The sequence below is a fragment of the Pagrus major genome, chromosome 15 (genome assembly GCF_040436345.1).
Source record: "Pagrus major chromosome 15, Pma_NU_1.0".
NCBI lineage: Eukaryota > Metazoa > Chordata > Actinopteri > Spariformes > Sparidae > Pagrus > Pagrus major.
The window spans coordinates 17848642-17867965 of NC_133229.1; the positions used below are offsets into that span (position 1 = coordinate 17848642).

Genomic DNA, 19324 nt, shown 5'->3' on the forward strand with positions numbered 1-19324 from the left:
TGTGGTTGAAATCTTTGGAGACAACAAGTAAGTTGTCATGTTTCCTAGTTGTACTGTATGTCTCAGTTGTTGAGCAAACTGCTTCCACCGAGGAAGACGATGTTGTTACTACCACTTTTGTTCGATACCTGGTGGGTTAGAGAGTGGCTGTATTTGCTGTGCTGCATTGTTAAATGTCAGGTATTTTGCTTTGCATGGAATCAATAGTGTTAGTAGTGTTCGTATGGTTCTCATGTGAGTTGATTTGCAGCTATTGTGGAGCATTGTACCTGTAAATCCCTGTCAAGTATTAAAGCTGAGCGGGAAATATTGAATCCTGGTCATTTTTAGCTAAAAAAAATAAAAAAATAGTCCCAGCCAACATGTCTCATGATCTGTCTGACAACAGGCAAGTCTGATGTTTGCTTTCCAGTTAAGACACTTAGAAATAAATGTTTGACCAGAATCAACAAACTGTTACACATCCGACATTACAACCAGAACTGTCTTGAAAAAGGTCTGATTGAGTTCAAGACAAGTCTAAAGTTGATTTATGGAACTCAAGCATCCATCTCCTGAACACTAATAAATATTCTCCCAACAGTTTAATTTTAATTCTGTCCCGTCACTCCTGATTCTCATCCACGCCATGAGTGATTATAACAGCTGATGAAGTAAATAATCCTTTTTTACCGAACTGCATTAAAACGTGATCTAAAGATTTGTGTTTTCTGCATCAGTCAGTGACACTGCACCCTGCACCCTGCAGCCTGAGGCGTGTTTACTTATGTTAGTCATAAAGCAGCAGTGTTCAGCCATGCCCTATGACTCATGTTCATTATGTCACAGCTATTTTTATCCAGACAACTAGATGTCTTGTGAAAAAGCCTCATAAGATTGAAAATTGATATCAGTTTACATGTTTTTCCTGTGCTGAGCAAGTTTAAGATGCAAGCAAGTTATTGTGGATCAGAAAGTGTGAAAAGTCTGGGATCATGAAGAAATCCCAATCTTGTGGCTGTTATTTGAAAGACTACAAAAGAACAAGGCTTTAAAACCAAAGCCAGCAGGAGCAGGGAACTCCTCTTTTCATTTAATGCTTTACTAATTAGCTCTTATTACGTAGCAATCAGGTAAACTCATGTAGCAATTAGAGGAGCACCGATATATGAGCTTAACATTGGTATTTTGCCTTGTTGACAGCTACCAGCCAAAGATGACATTCACAGATAGCGGTGGCCGATTAAATTACATTTCTATCTTTTTTTGGACTATTGTTGAATCCCTGAAGGGTGGTAATTATTTGTTGAACTTATTTTCTGTTGAATATTATTTGAATGAGCCGAACCATTATCTGCAAAAAGCCGCCAGAATTAAGTCGAGCTGTTCTTGTAAAATACCCCTAAGACTTCAAAATGTACAGGAGAAAAATATAAATATAAGTAAATATAAACTTCAGTAAATATCATTACTGAACTGAATGCGTCTATAGATTCTATAGATATTTTGTATATTTTTTGTAGTGAAAAGTTTCAACCTCGACAACAAGAAACTTTATTGTTTCCTGATTCTTTTTCAGAAGCAAGTTAAGTTTGTACTCTGTAATCTCCCAAACACATGATTATGTAGTATACGTATAATGTAATAGCAGTTTAAATCACACAACATACACTATTTTGATAATCTTTTAAAACATTAGCATTATTATAATTCCAGATTCTCCTTTGGGAGGATTTTCTTTTTCCTCTCGTGTAAAATTTAGTAGAAAATCTTTGGACTGTTGGTCCAAACAACAAGACGTTTGAAGACACCCTGGGCTCAGAAATGGTGTTGTGCATTTTTCACGAGTTTCCAACATTTTATAGGACAGATGATTGAATTTGAATTTGATAACATGTGAAAAATAACCAGCAGATTCATCAATGATATTTAATAGGCATTCAGTTTGTATTATTTATGTCTTTTGGCTTTTGGCTGAAAATGTCAGAGCTGATGTGGGTTACCGTCTTTATGTCATTTGTTAATGTCAGTATCCTGGAAAACATCTCCCATTGTTTCAAGGATAAATACACAAGACTTTCAGAACTGAACTTGAGTTTGTCAACTTGTTAAATTGTCTCTCTTGGAGCTTGAACATGGACCCCTCCAGTGGACGCACTGCACTCCATACACAGCGGAGTCAGTGCATTAGCTGTTATCGATTTTTAAAACAAGCATTTACTGCGTGGCTGATTGAACACTCAGATTACAGAGCTCAGCTGTGATTGATCAGTTTGTTTTAGGGTTTGGCGTGATCGCTCCTCCATACTGCCTGCTGCAGTCAGTGTGTCTGGGTGTGGCAGCTCCGCTGTGACCACTGCAGTGTGGTGACTCACCTTAGCCTCTCAGCTGTAATTCCACTCTCACTCCTGTCTCCTGTGTACACACACTGCCCTACATCTTCTGTGTGTGTGTGTGTGTGTGACGGAGAGAGAGAGGGAGCGGTAGAGAACGAGAGATATGGAGCCCTTATTGATTGCAATCCCATTTTTCTGTCCTCCTTGGCTTCTCAGTCCATCCACTACTTAGAGTCCAGACTATAATTTTGTTTTTAACACAATCCTTTCACCAATGTGACTCAAACGCACAAGCATGAACACACACACACACACAGAGTGGCTGGCAGTGTGTCAGCGTTATGATTTGTGGCTGGGGGTGCTCGGAGTTGGCACATGCTCTCCTCTGCGCTGGCACAGCAGATCTTGGCAAACGCCTGCAGGGCACTCAGCGCTTTGACGACCTGTCCTTGGTACCTCTCTGCTGTCACACATAAAATACTGGCACCGGCCCACACACACTCGCACTAATTTGGACCCAGAAGCTTGCATACACACACACACACACACACACACGCACACACACACACACACACACACACACACACACACACACACACACACACACACACACACATCTGGAATTATATACATTTTAAAGGTGTGAAGGACAGGTTAGCCTTGCAGTGTCCGCAGAAGGAGACAGTCATCAGTTAGAAGCCACAGCTCTGCCTGCATATAAAGGGTGTAGTGGCTGATTTGGCTTAATGTCACATAAGTTGTGTTTGTTTCTGACTGTCAAGCAAGTTTAGTGCAAATATTACAAATGTGAGCGATAGAATGCAAGCTTTATTTCTGTGTTGAAGCATTAATAGTTTCAAGGGCAGCTTTCCGTCAGAAGACTTCCAAGAACGGATGTGTTGTTATTGATTGAGTGTCAGCTAATGTTGGCCATAAATCAAACTGGTGAACAAAGACATATACTTCAGTGTTCTGACTCAACACCTAATGGCCATTATACTGCAACAATATAAGTGATAACGGTCTGACATCTCTCTCTGGATGCAGATTCAGAACCGATTAATCTAAAGCCACTTTAAAACGTTATACATGATAACACGTTATAGCATTGTAATGTGTTTCCATCAGTTTTTAAGTGAAGTTATTGGTACCACTTTATAATAACCGTCGTTAACGAAAGTTTAAAAAATAATCCCAATATATTTTTACATTTTTATATATTTTTATGTTTTTACAATACATTTTTTTTACACAGTAATTGGTGTAGAAATCTTTTGAATGAAACCAAACTAATAACATTGGAGTCATTATATTTGACTCTTAATGTGAGGCTGGTTTGTTGAGAAAAAGATGGCTGATTTGGCACAATGAGAAGAGGAAATTGCCCTGTACACCTCTGTCATCTGGTGCTAAAGACTCCTAACTTTCCTCTAAATGACCAAGCTGTTCAGGCTGAATAGATTTTCCCAGTATTGATGAGATAAAACAAACAGTGACGGGTATTTTGGGTTTCTTCAATGCTGTTTAGCTCTACATTAGTTTCCAGTTTGTTGGGTACACTTAGCCAAAATAAACCAGTCTCATGCAATAAAAACTCCCCTCAAGAAGGTGATAAGGTTCAGTTTATGTTTAAACAGTTTTAGAGAGGTGTTGATTCAACTGTATGATCATTTTGGAGCATGTAGTTTATGTCGGTGTTGATTTTGTATTGGCTTAAGAATGTTTAAAACATTTTTGTTGTTTGTATCAACAATGGTCGACAATGAATCAATTCTAAAAATAGTTCAACAACACTGCTTTTGAATGTCAACACACCCACTACACTGCCCTCTGTCACCAGCAGATGGAATCCTATCTTCACTTTATCCCTTCGCCCATTATCTTTGCTGTCTGTTGGCTGAATTTAAAAGATCCTAAATCTTGTGGCTGGCGGGCTTGCCGATGCTCCGGTATAATGAATCTCTTTCCTATAGGAAACACAATGAAGCAAGCCACATGCCAGATTGCAGACTTAAAGTTGTTATTTCAATTCTCTGGTTTCCCTCCCTGTGTATATCCCTCTGGCTGATTCAGTCTTTATTACCTCTGATAATGGTTTTATGTAGTATCCATCTGCCGTGATTTATAGACTGTCTGCACCATAACGCTCCTGCATTCGTTTAAGAGCAGACAATATGAGCAGATGACGAGTTTTTAGTAGGCTTTCCTCTTGTAATAATAAAGAGGGAACTGCTGCATGGAGAGGAAAACATTCCTTCTCATAGAAGCAGTCTGTCCACTCCTCCCTCATTACTGCTGACACTGACTCACAGTAATGGACCAGCAGGGAGCAGCACAGCGCTGCTTTATTTCCCCCTCAGCATCCTGCTCCTCACTCTCTCATTCTCCTCGCTCCTCCAGCCTGGGCTGAACAATTTGGCAGCCTTCCGATGACTCGCTAAGAGGACATTTTATTAATTAGGAAATGGAGGCTGTTAACCCTCTTTAAAGGAGAATACCACTGAATTTCAGCATTGCAGCGATGGCTTATTTTCTTGCCTGTGGCAGCATTCAGCCTCTACTGTACGCAGTAATGTTAGCCATTGTTTCTTTTGTCCTGGAGGTAAAAAGTAGAAGAAGTAAATTGCTTTCACACAGCCAAACATAATTTAAAGAAGTAATTAATAACATATAGAGAGCTCTGGTAATGCTGAGTTTTCAAGGTGTTTTACAAGAAGACATTAAAACGAAATAAAAAAAGGATATAAAAGCTAGAGAGCAATTAGGCTAAAAATGAGGACAAAAGATGATCCAAATGAAAAGGGAGAAAGGTTGCTGTAAGAGTAGAGAGAATAGATTTCTGGTTCAGAGCAGATAGGTCACAGTATTATTGGTCCTGCAGGATTTGTATGAGTCAAGTCAGACAAAGTCTGATTTTTAAAGCCTTAAAGCTTTCAACTTTGTATCTTTACTCTGTCCCTGAAGGAATAAGAGTTTTGTCACAGATTTCTGTTCTCGCTGACAAATATTGATCAAATAGGCTTGCAGGAATTAAATCAGTGGAATCAGATTTTTCGTTTTCTTCCTGATTTGCTGCCACGGAGCATTTTCACACAATGTCTGAACAGCCATCAGCATGTATACAACAGGGAGATGATTTTACCAACATTTATTTTTCCTTTATTTGTCCAGGAAGACCTTATGATTTATGAAAATGTGATAATTCTATTTTAATTTTTAATTTTAATTTTTACAGATATTTTGATGATTATCATGATGATATCGTGAATCGCAATTATGTTGGTCTGGATAATCATGAAATTTTCATATCGTCCCATGCCTAATCACAGATTGATCTCTATGGAAGAACATAACACCTGCTATCTGTGGTGGCCGACCCACACGTGTACGCACACACACAGACCCGTCAGTCGTAGTCCTGTCCTCAGGTTGACAATTGGGGCTTTAATTTCATGCTCGGCTGGACCCCCTCCCCCCTTCGCTGTCAGTCATTGAGGCTCCAGGGTGTGTGTATCTGTCTGTGTGTCTCTTAGCTGGGATGACTCTGTTTGTTTGTCTCGCTGTGTTTCTGTTTGTATGCGTGAAGGTAACAATGTGTATTTGTGTTTGTGTGCATATTTATTAACTTGTGTGTGTCTGTGATGTCATGTTCATTTGAAAATACTCGTGTGTGCAGGATATGCTCTAATTTACCTGCACTAAAGTGCTTGGCAGTGTGTGTGTGTGTGTGTGTGTGTGTGTGTGTGTGTGTGTGTGTGTGTGTGTGAGTGAGAGAGAGAGAATGAGAAGAACTCATTTGTGTCTAATCAGGTCAGCAGTCTATAAAGTAGCATTGGTGTGTTTCTATTCTCTCTGTGTGTGTGTTTGGACTGCAGGGCTCATGTCTACTGAGAGATCTCAATTCAGCCGTCTATTTTTGTCCAAACTTCAATGCAGAGCAAGTGTAAAGATGAATAGCATAATAAAACTGTTATTGAATCTGAATTATCCACATGAGACACAGATGAACAGATACTAATGCTTCAGAACCAACGCGATTGCTTATCTATTGAATATTCAGTTCATTGTAATCATATGCATCCGTTGCATTTATTCATTCATTTGAAGACTCAGGGAAGGTCATTTTAAGTTTGGGAAAAGATTGTAAACCACTCATTTCGGATGGATGCTGCAAACAGTGGTTATTGTTTAACAATAGGTTAACAGCGGCTGATTTACAGTCGGACAGCATGCAAACAGACCATGCAGCAATCAGTAGGTTAATAGATACAGACCAGTGCAGTAGGTCAGCACTCATAATCACAGTGGCTGTTACCCTCCACAGCCAAGGCTCCTCTTTTAAACAAATGTTGTTATACTGCATCTGCCACAAAACTTTAACATTACACCAAAGTGCGTGTTATGCAAGCATAGATAACTGGGTGATACTTGTGTTGCTCACCCAAGTTATCCCCAGTTTAGACCCCCTGCTACCACTTGATTTATGCTTCTGCTACACTGTAGCTCGACGTTCACCTCCCCAGGAATGTAACTGCACGTCGCTGCACGACTGTGATTGGTCTGCTTGGTGGCATTGTATTTTTGTGAATACAGTGGATTGTTACCTGTAGTTTTCCAAGTAAACACACCAACCTGACCTGCCGGCTGCTGCTCCTTTTGGGTTGTACTCCTTGTCCAGAGTCGCTCTTCGCAGCCAGAGTGTCTCTGGGATAGAGAGAGCTGATAGGCCGGTTGTCTGTAGCACGGATACCCTGCATGAAACTATGAATCTGTCTTAAAATTTGAAGGGCATGGTCCTTATTTTTCACATTCAACACCCGTAAGATTGATGTTGTTCTTGTCAAGCTATTTCCACATCAAATTGTACTCCCTCATAGATTCCAACCACTTAAATATGCCCGATGAATGTTGATTATCTGGATTCACACCAAAAGTTGATGGGGTCTATTCTTGGCTCTGTGACAGTAAACTGAATTTGCTTGGTTTGTAGACAAAACAAGACTTGTGGACGTATTATGAGGCTTTGGGAAACACTAATCAACATTTTTCATCATTTTCTGACATTTTACAGATCAAACAACTCAGTTACTCTAAAACATAATTGGCAGATTAATCGAGGATGAAAATAATTATTTGCAACCCTAGTCCTAAAACCGACGGATACATTTTTCAGCTGATGCATTGGCCTTCAGTTAAATTGACCCGCTGAGCTCTTAAAAAAATATGCTGTGGTGTTTTTGTACCAGCCTCAACTTAAAAAAAGAAAAAAAAGAAGTGAAATTGGAGCGTCAAAGTCTTGTTAGCTAATGGTTGAACTGTGGCTGAGTAACAGAGTTTCCATGCACATAATACTAAAGGAATAAAGGAAACTTGAACCTCCATTTACACTGTATGAAGTCTGGTTGCCGCAAAAGGGGGAGTAATCAGATTACACGAAGTGAGTCAGAGTGATTGCTTGTCATCATCTACAGACACTGGCCCTCACCAGTCAGAGCATCAAAGTGCATCAGTGCTGGCTGCCCCTCATCCCAGAGAGAAATGTGATTGGATGGTTGAAAGAATACAGCGCAGTTTAGCATGAAAGACACACATTAAAGCACATGTCTCTCTGCGATAGAGTACTTTTTGTGAGCCATTCACTTTCCTAAATACAGCCAAATTGTGCTGAACTGCTCCTTTGATTTTCTCGCAGTAATAGAAATACTCAGAAGCCAGAATGAGACTCCATTATGAAAATCTGCTGTTATGATAATTTCAGTATGATCTGGATGATCTGCACCAAAAATTGATTTCCAGCCACTGCATGCACACACGTGCGATATGTCGCTGCATGTAGATGAGAAATCAGCGAGGACTGCCATGCGTTTGTTTTGAAAGAGGTTATCTAAGAGCAGACCAAAGTGAGGTCCAATCCATACAGATAGAGTCCAGCTTACAATGGATGAGCTGCTTGATTTAGGCTTAACACTCAGTCATCCCTGCCTTAATGCTCCTTTAGGCCGTCTAGCGCATTAGTGCCACTGCATTAACACACTGATGCTCTTACCCGAGACCGGCATGCCCACTAGACTGCGTGCATTCCCGCTGCCATCTAACCGTCCCCACTGCAGCACCACTATGAAGCCTGGATCCATAAAAGTTGATCCTTTGCACTCGCTGTGTTCAAAGTCGCTTTCAATCGTCAAATTGACAGATAGTAAGTTTCATGCTCTGGAGAGGGTTAGAGCCAGCGATGGCATTGAGGGACTGCAGCCATTCGCCCATTAAAATGATTTGACTGTCATTTCCGTGCCATCTCCTTTTCATCTCCATGGAGGTTTGGCAAAGCAAGGGATGTTTTGTGCCACTTTATATATGGCCAATATTGAATTTAGATCACAGCTTTCTAGAGGCTTTCAGCCTTACTTCATCTCAGCTACTTTGCTCAAACAAGATCCTTTATAGAGTTTTCAAATATATGCATGAGTGGGTTAACAGTCTTGGTTTCAGTGAGTTTAATGGCATTAGTTTGCTTCAAACAAAGTGCATGTCAGATTGTTTTACAGCTTCTGAAACCCCGTTTTCAATTTTGGAGTTGGCACAGCTTCATATATGACATGTAAATATGTGATGACGTCAAAGATCTACAAATTAGCCAATGATGTCATCTAGTGATGTCTAGTGACTTTGGTATTTGATAGTCGTGTTTATGGTTGGAGATGGTACATTTGATCATTTAAGTCCCACTCTCTGTTGTAAGAGTTTGATATGCCTCTTAAGCTTTCTAATGTGTACTGCACATGTGCAGTTTACAGTGATAAAAATTTTGCAAAATTCTTTGTTATTTCTTAAAAAAGGGATCCTTGATTTCAGATAGAGGTAGACAAAAGCAGGGCTCTCATTTTTTGCCAGCGACTGTCAATTTTATCTGCTGAAATGAAAATGTCCCTGGCTGATTTTATCAGCTGGAGCTAGCTAGATATTGTTAGCTGCATGATTGGTTGAAAACTGACTTCTTGATGTTTTTAGGGGACTAGCCTTAAAATGGGAATCTTAAATCTGCACTTGATTTCTACATACCTGGTATCATGCCTAAAGACTGAGTTATACTAGAAAGGAAGCAGCTTGTACGTGTTGTCTCGCTACATCAGAAATCAAGTATGTTTATACCTGATCTCAGCCACCACACTAAAAGGCGGAGTGAAAAGCCAGCCATCGTAGAGAGAGAGGGACATGTGATATCGTCTATAGCGGTGCACATTTTCAGAAGTCTCTCATGAGCAACGTTCATCGCGTTGCACTTGGTTGTTTACATTAAAAGTGACAGATATAATAGTGCCAAGAATGAAAAGAGAGCGCTAGAGACAAAAGTTGATTCCCTGACTACTTTGTGACCTTTGTACAGTTGGCCAGTTATGGTGCGAAGGGGGTGTTAAAGCGGGATTAGCTAAGCCTTGATCATACTCTAGGATGGCGATGGACAGCTGTAGACTTGCATGTAGAAAGCGCACATGGGACACACATGCACTTCTACTCTATACACTGACCACTGCTCAACATAAGCGTTTCCTCAGCAACAAACCTGCCAAGTTTGAAGTAGACCGGATAAATGGTTCTCGAGATATGCGAACCACAGACAGACAGACATTCCTTGCTTTATAGTTAAATAGCTGGACACAGACTTGCCTATTTTGACCTTATAAAGGTATGGGGCGAGGGGATTTCCCAAATTATTTAACCATCCAACAAGTACTTCTGATCTGACTGACTATGATGGCCCTTTTAAAGCCGTATGTCCCAGGAGAAAGTATGATAAAGAAACATGTAAAATCAGACAGCTAGTGGTCAGTTTTTAGGTTATTTAGTATGTTGTGTTAACAAGGCAAAGGTTAGATTTTTTTTTTTAAGATACTGAATGTATTTTTCAAAATATCAGCAAATTCAGCAGGACTTCAAAACTTCAGACCCAACTGACCCTTATAGGCAAGTTGCTTGTGGGAGAATTCCAAATTTCCATCCCTCCTCTCAACAGGCATTGCACGATTGTGTGTCAACAGGAATCAAAGTCTTGTCTGGTTCAGCCTGGAGGTTCTTCACATCTTCTGGTTCTGTGCAGCAAGCTCATGGCCCTGCTCTAGTTCTCTGCCAGGGCTTTTATGTAACCCTCATGTTGGTTATTTTTGCAGTGGCCTCTGTCTGGCAAGCAAAGATACAACTGCACCATTAAACTCTTTACTGCACTAGGAAAGAATCAGTTTGGAGCCGTAGCTGCCTGTCATGCTACAACATGTAATGGATATTGTGGCACTGTTATTTGTTTTAATTCTGTTTTTTGAGGATTAGGCTCCATGCATAGACAAATTGTATGACCCTCGAGCTAATCAAAGCGTTTGAAACTCAGCTTATTAAACTCAAAGCAGCTTTCATTGAACTAACGGGCCTGTTTTTGGAGTCTCCCTCCTATTAGAAACAGGTTTTTAATTATAGTGACCTTTAATTAAAGCTATTAATCACTAAATGAAAGTAATTGAGAATACATGCAATAAAAGCACATGAATTGAATATTTCTCCTGCATTTTAAAAGAACAAATTTGAAACAACTGTAGAATACTAAGTCTGTAACCATGGAAAAAAAAAAATCAGCAGTCTTATTTAGAGTTGATTAAATGCAGCCATTCTGTAGACCTTGTACATTTAATGTCAAAAATCATTTATGTACATATTTTCATTTGCCTGAAAATGACTAATACTGATAGTGCAGGCTTGCACTTTCATAGAGAAGAATATTTCTTAAACCACACAAACTATAATCAGATGATATCTATAATACAACTGGCGCTCTGCTCCTTTGTGAAATCCCATTAAGATGCATTGAAGGGATTTGGGATATTACTTCCTGAGCAATGTTGATAAGAACGTCTTCAAACTGTTTCAGGGTAACCTAAAGTTGAAGTGTGTACATTTTGCCTGTGTCAGTTTTTCAAGTGAGACAACTTCACCAAAGTAAGTAAAGGCGTTGAATGTTTGTGCTGGTACTATTTTATCTTTTCATATTAACTTCCTGAGTTTCTGTTCAACTCCGATACTGTCTGTCAGCATGCTGCTGTACTTCCCAGAAATGCCTTGTCAGTCAAACAGCTTGTCCAAGCTCTGGCTTCTGAGCTGAGTTTCTGTGGATGGGACTCTCTTTATCTATGTAGCTGTGGTTCTCATACTGACTGCAGAGTTCTGACTATATGTGAACACTGTTCTTCAACTTCACACTTTGTGGCATCAAGTGTTGAGAGTTACCTTTTGAATTTTATTTTTAGGACTGTGTCGGGATGAAGAGGGTTCAGAGAGTATATTTTGATTTTAATTGAAAGAGAATTGAAAGGGTGAATCTACATTGCCTGATGGAGTACTACTGATAACACAACAGGACCTTTACATTAAAACTTTAGCAGTGCAGCTTTGAAGCAGAACTCTTTCTTTCTCTTTCTTTCTTATTTTAGGTCCTCGATGGGCATCATGGAACCTCGGGGTGTTCATGTGTATCCGCTGTGCCGGCATCCACCGCAACCTGGGTGTCCACATCTCCAGGGTCAAATCTGTCAATCTGGACCAGTGGACACCTGAGCAGATCCAGGTATAAACACACACAACCAGGGCCAGAGATACACACCTTTATCACAAAAAACCTCTCATACCAGCATGGGAATACTGTGACAACTTGATTATTAAAGGAAAAGCCACCATAAATGACAGTCCACATGTTAGTACTGTTCTCACTGCCTCTCAGTACTGTTGCTCAGTTTGCTTTTGTGAGTTTGAACTCAGGGGGGCACACATAAAAATTATTATATTGATTGTATCTATTATTTATATCTATGATTCTCTGTGTGGGCCTTTTGCTCCCTCAAAATTCAAATGTTCTCACAGATGCTCTCAAACATTATTTAGTTTTTATGTTATGCAGCAGAAAAAGTCAAACAAAGTATTAGAGTTGGCTTTTAAAAATCACTGGAGCAACACTGTGTACGTTCTGTGGAGTTTTCTTTAAGCCCTTTGAACCAGATTGACCCAATTTTTGTCAGAAATCGCACCCTTTGCTCTCACAGTCAAATCCAAACACACAGAAGTCATACACATACTGCTGGAATCAGTGGAACTCTTTCTAATGATGACTCACTAAAAAACACAAGACGAAAGACAAGCCTTCTAGCATATAATGTAAGATTTTGCCCTATAACTATCAGATTTACAGTATATGTTTTTCTTAAGTACCTAAAGTAATCCAAGTCATTACTGTCTGTACAATAATGGCAGATATGGGAACAAGAGTAGTAAATGCACCATGACTTTCTAAGGCAAAGGGCTACTTACATGACCCAAAGCATGATGGGAATCTTAAAATATATTCATCCCAAATGGAAATTAAACTAAGAAAATTCAAAAGACAAAGACAGCATTAGCAACATGGCTAAAGCTAGCAACCTGGCTAATGTCCAAAGCAAAATCCAATCATAACAATCCCAGTTTGAACTAGAAACATAGATCTCAGTGATCTAAAGGGCAGAGTTAAACACCTGGTTGTATTAATAAGTAGAAAGCTTTTGTCACTTACTGATCTAGTAGAAAGAAGTCAGGGAACAACACCGTAGCTCTCCTTCTTTGCCTCCTCCATGTTCCACCGTTACCTGGGGATATTGACCAGGGAAAACAGTGTCTCTCCCTGTTTTGGTTGTGCAATGAAAAATGCGCTTCCTTTGTGCTGTGATTCAACCTTCATTTTTTCAGGACAAAACAAAAAAATAGCACAGTGAATGCTAAGGTTATAGGGAACCAATCTTTAAGGTGATGGCGTCATTTTTCTAAAGCCATTACATTGTGCAATTAGTTCAAGATGATAAGTTAAACGCAAAAAGATTGTCTGTTGCAAGTTTAAGTAAATAAATCAGAATGAAAACATCCCAGTATGTAATAGATGCAAAGCGACAAACGTTCTTGCATATCGAGAATAATTCATGTTTCCAGGACGTTTGAAATATTTGCTTGAGCTTCACTTCCTACTTGTCTTTGTCCACCGCCATTTTCTTCTGACCGCCCGATTGGTACGGCTCATATACAACTCCCTGCAGAGATGAGAAGAAAATGAGATGGCTCACTCCTTAGCTGGCTCAATCTTCAGTGCAACAAATAAACGATGTTTAATTAATTTTTTAATTACTTGACTTATTACAACTCTTCAGGAAGTTGAGTTGCTAGATTTACTTGCTCCACACAGCATTTTACTTGCCCTAGGCAATAAGGCAATCCTTATTGCCGCTCCTTGTCACTCATACTGTATACAGATATTCACCTGTAGACATGCAGGCAAAATAACTCAATTTGAAAATACCCACAAATTAAAATTGATTTGCTTTTTTTTCCTGTAAAAATGTAACTCTAACAGGGATTGCTGAGTGAACCCATGTTGGGACAAAGCTATGTCATGTTCAAGGTGACACACACACACACTGCCACAGAAATGCAGTATTTAGTATGCATTCCAGTACTTTCACATACACGGTGGGTTGTAGACATGCATAGACAAGTTCAGCAACATGGGTGGAAACACACAGCCAGGCTTAGGGAATATAGAGAACAGTAATTAGACTGTGTATAGGTGTGTTTTTTGGGTAAGTAGCATGTCACATTGATTCAATTACACACAATAAGTCAGGAGAATTGGTGTGTGTGTGTGTGTGTGTCTATGAAACTCACCTGAGCGTGCCAGCAATTTATTTAATCATCCAGTCGTTAATATATCCAATTGTTCGGTGTGTGTATGTGTGTGTGTGTATGCGTGTACTCTGGCAAAGACGGTGTATGTGTGTATCTTCAAGGCAGTGCCTATCCATCAGCAGAGTGTGAGTAGAAAGGCTCTCACTCTGAATGTTAATCACTGTTTTCAATGACTAATTAATTCTGGATGGCTGATTATTCCGACTCCATCTCCTCCACTTCTCCTATCATCACCCCATTTATCACCCTCCTCTTAATTTAGCCTTGACACATACGGCCAGTGTGTCTTTCACTCTGTGTGTTTGTATGTGTGTGAACGTGCATGGGAAGGAGTTGGTGGGCGAATTGAGTTGAATGCAAATGTGATGAATGAAAGAACTTTCTGTGTGTGTTCGACACCTACTTAAAGGCTTTTTACTGATTACTTTGCAAGTATTAACTCCACTTTTTTTTCTCTTTCTTTATTTCTTTATTTCTTTCTTTCTTTTTTCTTTTTTTCTTTCTTTCTTTCTTCCTTCCTTCCTTCATTCCTTCCTTCATTCCTTACAGAGTATGGTGGACATGGGCAACCGCAGGGCCAAACAGCTGTATGAAGCCCACCTACCGGAGAGCTTCAGACGGCCACAGACAGACCAGTATCCTTCTGCCTGCTTTCTGTTTGTTATTCAGTCCCAACTTCATTTACATGAAAACTCAGTTTTGTCATAATTCACGCCTCCATACATAGGTGTAAAAAAACACTTGAATATAAACTGCTGATCTAACACTACATCAAACTGCATGTCACCATACATTTGTATAAAAAGTAACATGTTCCTGCATCACCATATATATGTTGCCCTATATTTGCATACAAACTCGCAATGTACCCGACATTTGCATAAGAATTACTTAAGTCCCCATAGTCGTCACATACAGATGGGTGACATTTAAGAGGAAAAAAACAACATAAGTTGTATAACATTCCTTTCATTTGTCACCCATAAGAAGGTGTTTTGTTTCACCATGAGCCTCGAGAACAGCTTCAGTATAGCATATTGGAGGGATGAACAGCAGTCTTCCAAAGATATTCCCTATTTTTTTTTTTTTTTTTTTTTATGTTGACAGCGCTGTCCGACTAGTTGCGCCAAAATCTCCAGGTATTCACTTCAATTGAGATCTTGATGGTTGTTAAAGCCATAGCATATGATTCATATCATTTTCATTTTTTTCAAAGTATCAGAACGATCATCAAAGTCATCCTCGTGCCCTGTTGATGGAACTTTGTGGAACATCACACTGCCATCAGAATCAAAATGTTAGGTTAGGGAAAGTGTAAGGGTCAGGGTTAGGGTTAGAGGGCTTTTGGGGTGTTTTGTCAAGATCAAGGAGTGTTTGTTGTTGAAACATCAGCGACACTGAGGCAACAGTTGAGACATCAGCACTGACCGAAAAAAAGTGTTTGAAACCTTTTGTAACTTTTGCAAAAAAGACAATAAAAATGCAGATTGTTCTTTTAAATGAAAATACTGAACAACCGGGTTGTTAGTAAGCTGTGATAAGCGAGTTAGCGCTGTAATATTATGACACTATCATCCTGTACTTGGCGTATCCAGTTTATCAGCATATTACTTAGTTTAACTTACATGAAATTGCTCCTGCAATGGGTCTTTTTTCTGAGAAATAATGAGAATCAAATCTGACTCATTATCATCATTAAACCTCAGCTTTGTCTGCACATCCCCAATTGTTTCTAGCACCAAATGAGAAGTGACAGAGTTGCTACATCAACGTCATTCCACACATTCGAACAGGACACCCCTAGCAGTGTCTGTGTATACCGCGATGGAACAGCACTTTTCCAGTTTGCCCTTTTCCTCGATACAAGACAAGACAGCTGTGTGGTTAACACAGCAGCATATGTTCATATTTCCACCAGCAGACTGAAATAAATAATCTCCCTGTTTGAAATGCTGCTCTAATACCCTATCTTGTATCTGGCAGGCCCATTTGTGCGGGTGGTCATCATTCTTCACTCTTTTGAAGTCCATTAGTCGTTCTGACAGCAGCGCCGCTGGCTGAAAACAGCAGATAACAGACCCAGGATTAGAGGAGCTACCGCCTGTATGTGTGTGGTTTTCTCTGTTCATATTCACACATCACTGTGGCCCTGCTACTTACTGTGCTTATGTATGTAAATGCAAAAATGGAGTCTGAGTCCCCTGCCATATTTGCTATATTGTTCTCAACTCCTACGTGTGTGTGTGCGTGTGTATTGATGAATGTGCTTTTGTGTTTGACTATTATGGGTTCTTAATGAAAAAATCTTGAATAATACATTTTTGTATTTGCATTTTTAACCTTATCTTTATATCTTAAACTCTGACAAGAATGCTATTCTGTTTTAAAAAAAAATCATATACAACACAAGGGATTGATGACAGTCCTCTTATATCAGCTTATTCTGTAGAACTGAGGTTACTTTCAGGTAACGTCTGTTTTGTCTTTTCACATGAGAGACTACTGCTGTGCAATCTCCATGTTTACGCTCTTTCATCCACTCTGACAGAGAGCGGTAGTGTTGTGGTGAGAAGCTGTGCAGTGGAGATATCTTTGCTAGAAGTGTGTTGCTGGAAAGGAGACGATAATTGAACCTTTCTTCAGCTTGCTGTATCCTGTCTTCACGATCAACAATCTTCTCTGGCATCAAACACGTTAAAGAAAACACAAGCAGCGCAAGATTCTTGTGGTGTGTCTGTAGCTGCTGTGGCCCCGATGTGAAGCTACATTTTTTAGAAGGTGCATGTCAAATCAAATCATATCAAATTAAATCATCACATTGATTGACCCTTGATTGCTCTTTTGTCAGCTACAGGAAAGTTTCAACATCAAGGACTGTTTGTTGTTGATATAACAGCAAAACAGAGGTACAGTACAGTTGATGTACTTCTTAACCCCTTGGAAGTCAAGATTCAAGGTGTATTTTACTGTTTTACAACACAATGAAATGCAAGTTGTAGTCCTACTGAGTGTAGAGGAAGAATTTAGGAGTCTCACAGCCAGAGGAAAAAAGCTGCTTTGTAGTCTGGTGGTACGGCAGTGGATACTTCTGTATCTTTTGCCAGATGGCTGCAGGGTCAACACACTGTGGCTGGGGTGGGTGTTGTCTTTTAGTATCCTATGAGTTCTGTGCAGACACCTCTCTCCACCAATATCACTGTTGCTTGGTAGATGGGTACCAATGATGGTCTGGGTGGTTTTAATCACGAGTCCACGGCCCCTTCCTGTCATTGGCCGTGGACACCGCATGCCAGTTTGTGATGTTTACAATCAAGATGATTTCAATTGCTCGTCTGTAAAAGTTGAGAAGGACCTGGCATATGAATTTTGTTTTTATATGCTTTTTAAAAAAGTACAGTAGCTTCTGATCTTTCTTTATCATGGTAGAGATGTGCGATGACTATGACAGGTTCTCTGTGATGTGGTTGCCAGGAACATAAAAACTGTTGACCTGCTTCACCTCAGCTTCACTGATGTAGACAGGAGTGTGTCTTTATCTCCTTGATGCAACAGGTTGCTAACTGTGCACCACTCTGCACGATTGATGTCGATGTCATCCAAAGACTTGACAACAGACTCACAACTCAACAGTGTGAGCAGGAGGGGGCTTAACACACAACCCTGTGGGGGGGGGTTGAGCACTGGATTGGAGGAGGTGTGACTGCCAATCTGATCTCTCTGAGGTCTTTTTGCAATTGGATCTTGCATAATTGGATATTGGATTGAGTGTGGTACCCAAGCAACAAATGTTAGTTTGCCAATCATTTTCATGCTGAGCTGAAATCAAGCAGCATTCTTATTTAGCTGTTATGTTCAAGGTGTGTGAAGACTGAGTGGAGGGCAGTGGAAATGACAACCTCTCTGAGTCTGCTGGTTCAGGTATATAATTTTATTCCGTATTCACATCTTATAAATCCCACAATGAAACCCTCAGTCAGTAATTTGGCCAATTCCACTCAACCGGCTCAACTTAGCTCTAAGGAGCCATAGACATACATCATATATCAGCATTATTCCTGTTGTTAACCAGGACAATCTTATATACGGTGTAATAAATATGAAATCACTTCAACTGTAGGATATCCATCTCATCAGAGCTGGACAGGACCGACTGGACTGGATATAATTTATGTTAAAGGTCGGCGGCGGGCCCATATGTCAGCCTCTCTGGTCCATTTGGTCTGTTTTGTAGGTGCTTCATTGTTGTACCATCCGACTTCATCCTCCTCCTTTGTGGTTGTATGTACATAACCACAATGTCATTTGGCACACTTTGATCCACTACACTCTTTTAGTGCTGTGCTCAGTCTTGTAGTGTAGGATCCTATCTGCTCTGATGTTTCTAGTCAACAGTAATAAATCAGCGCTGTGTTTGAGATGCAGCTCGAGCAGCCTTCCACTTCCAGCCTATCTCGTAGCTTGAGTCATGCGTGTGGTCATCATTTTTCAATCTTTTGAAGTCTATTACTCGATCCGACAGAAGCGTCGCTGCTGAAATAGGGAGATAAGAGAGTTGGGATTAGTGCTGATGTATTGCCTGGGTGTACTGGCGGCGTGTTGGGAGTGTTTCAGTTTGAGTATGTGGGTGTGAGGTTGAGAGTGCTTTTTTTTTTTTAATAGAATTATCTGCCAAAAGTTTACTGATCCATCACTCGGATATCTCAACAATAGTAGCAATGTCAGTTATACCATTAGGCATGGAGATACAACCCATGTATCTATCAGGGGTGGTTTCTGGATTATACCATTCTTCTAAGTAGTTTAACACATTTTTATCAAAGGTTAACTGTCTTCCAAACACACCTTGGAGGACAGCTCAAATTCATAGACTTTAACACCAGTGAGTTAAATACTTGTTTAATTTGGGCAAGTGATGTAATTGGCGTGCATGTGTTGATGCTTAATATTGCACATTTTTCAGAACATTGAATTTGATTTTATATTTGAAGCCATTTGGGATTTGCTTTAAATGTCCCATATTATAGAAAGTGTGGAAACACAGTGGGCGGTGCCTGCTCAGGCCTGTGAGAGCTGACCAATCAGAGCAGACTGGGCTTTTCCGGAGAGGGGCCTTAAAAAGAGAGGCACTAAAACAGAGCGTTAAGACAGAGGGTGGTACTGCAATGGACAGTATGAGAAAAATATGTTGTTGTTTTTTTCTGGTAGGCATCCAAAGTAAAAGTATGAACCTGAAAATGAGCATAATATGGGACCTTTAAAACCCA

General features: G+C 40.0%; 1 protein-coding gene across 4 annotated transcripts in view; it reads left to right on the top strand.

Moving 5' to 3' along the window:
* The window catches only part of LOC141008953 (stromal membrane-associated protein 1-like), a 100923-nt gene that overhangs the window by 4652 nt on the left and 76947 nt on the right, over positions 1-19324 (top strand). For all 4 annotated transcript variants that reach the window (XM_073481327.1, XM_073481329.1, XM_073481328.1 and 1 more), the window contains 2 exons: positions 11789-11922; positions 14610-14695. In XM_073481327.1, the coding sequence (XP_073337428.1) occupies positions 11789-11922; positions 14610-14695 (220 nt within the window). The remainder of the gene's footprint in view (positions 1-11788; positions 11923-14609; positions 14696-19324) is intronic.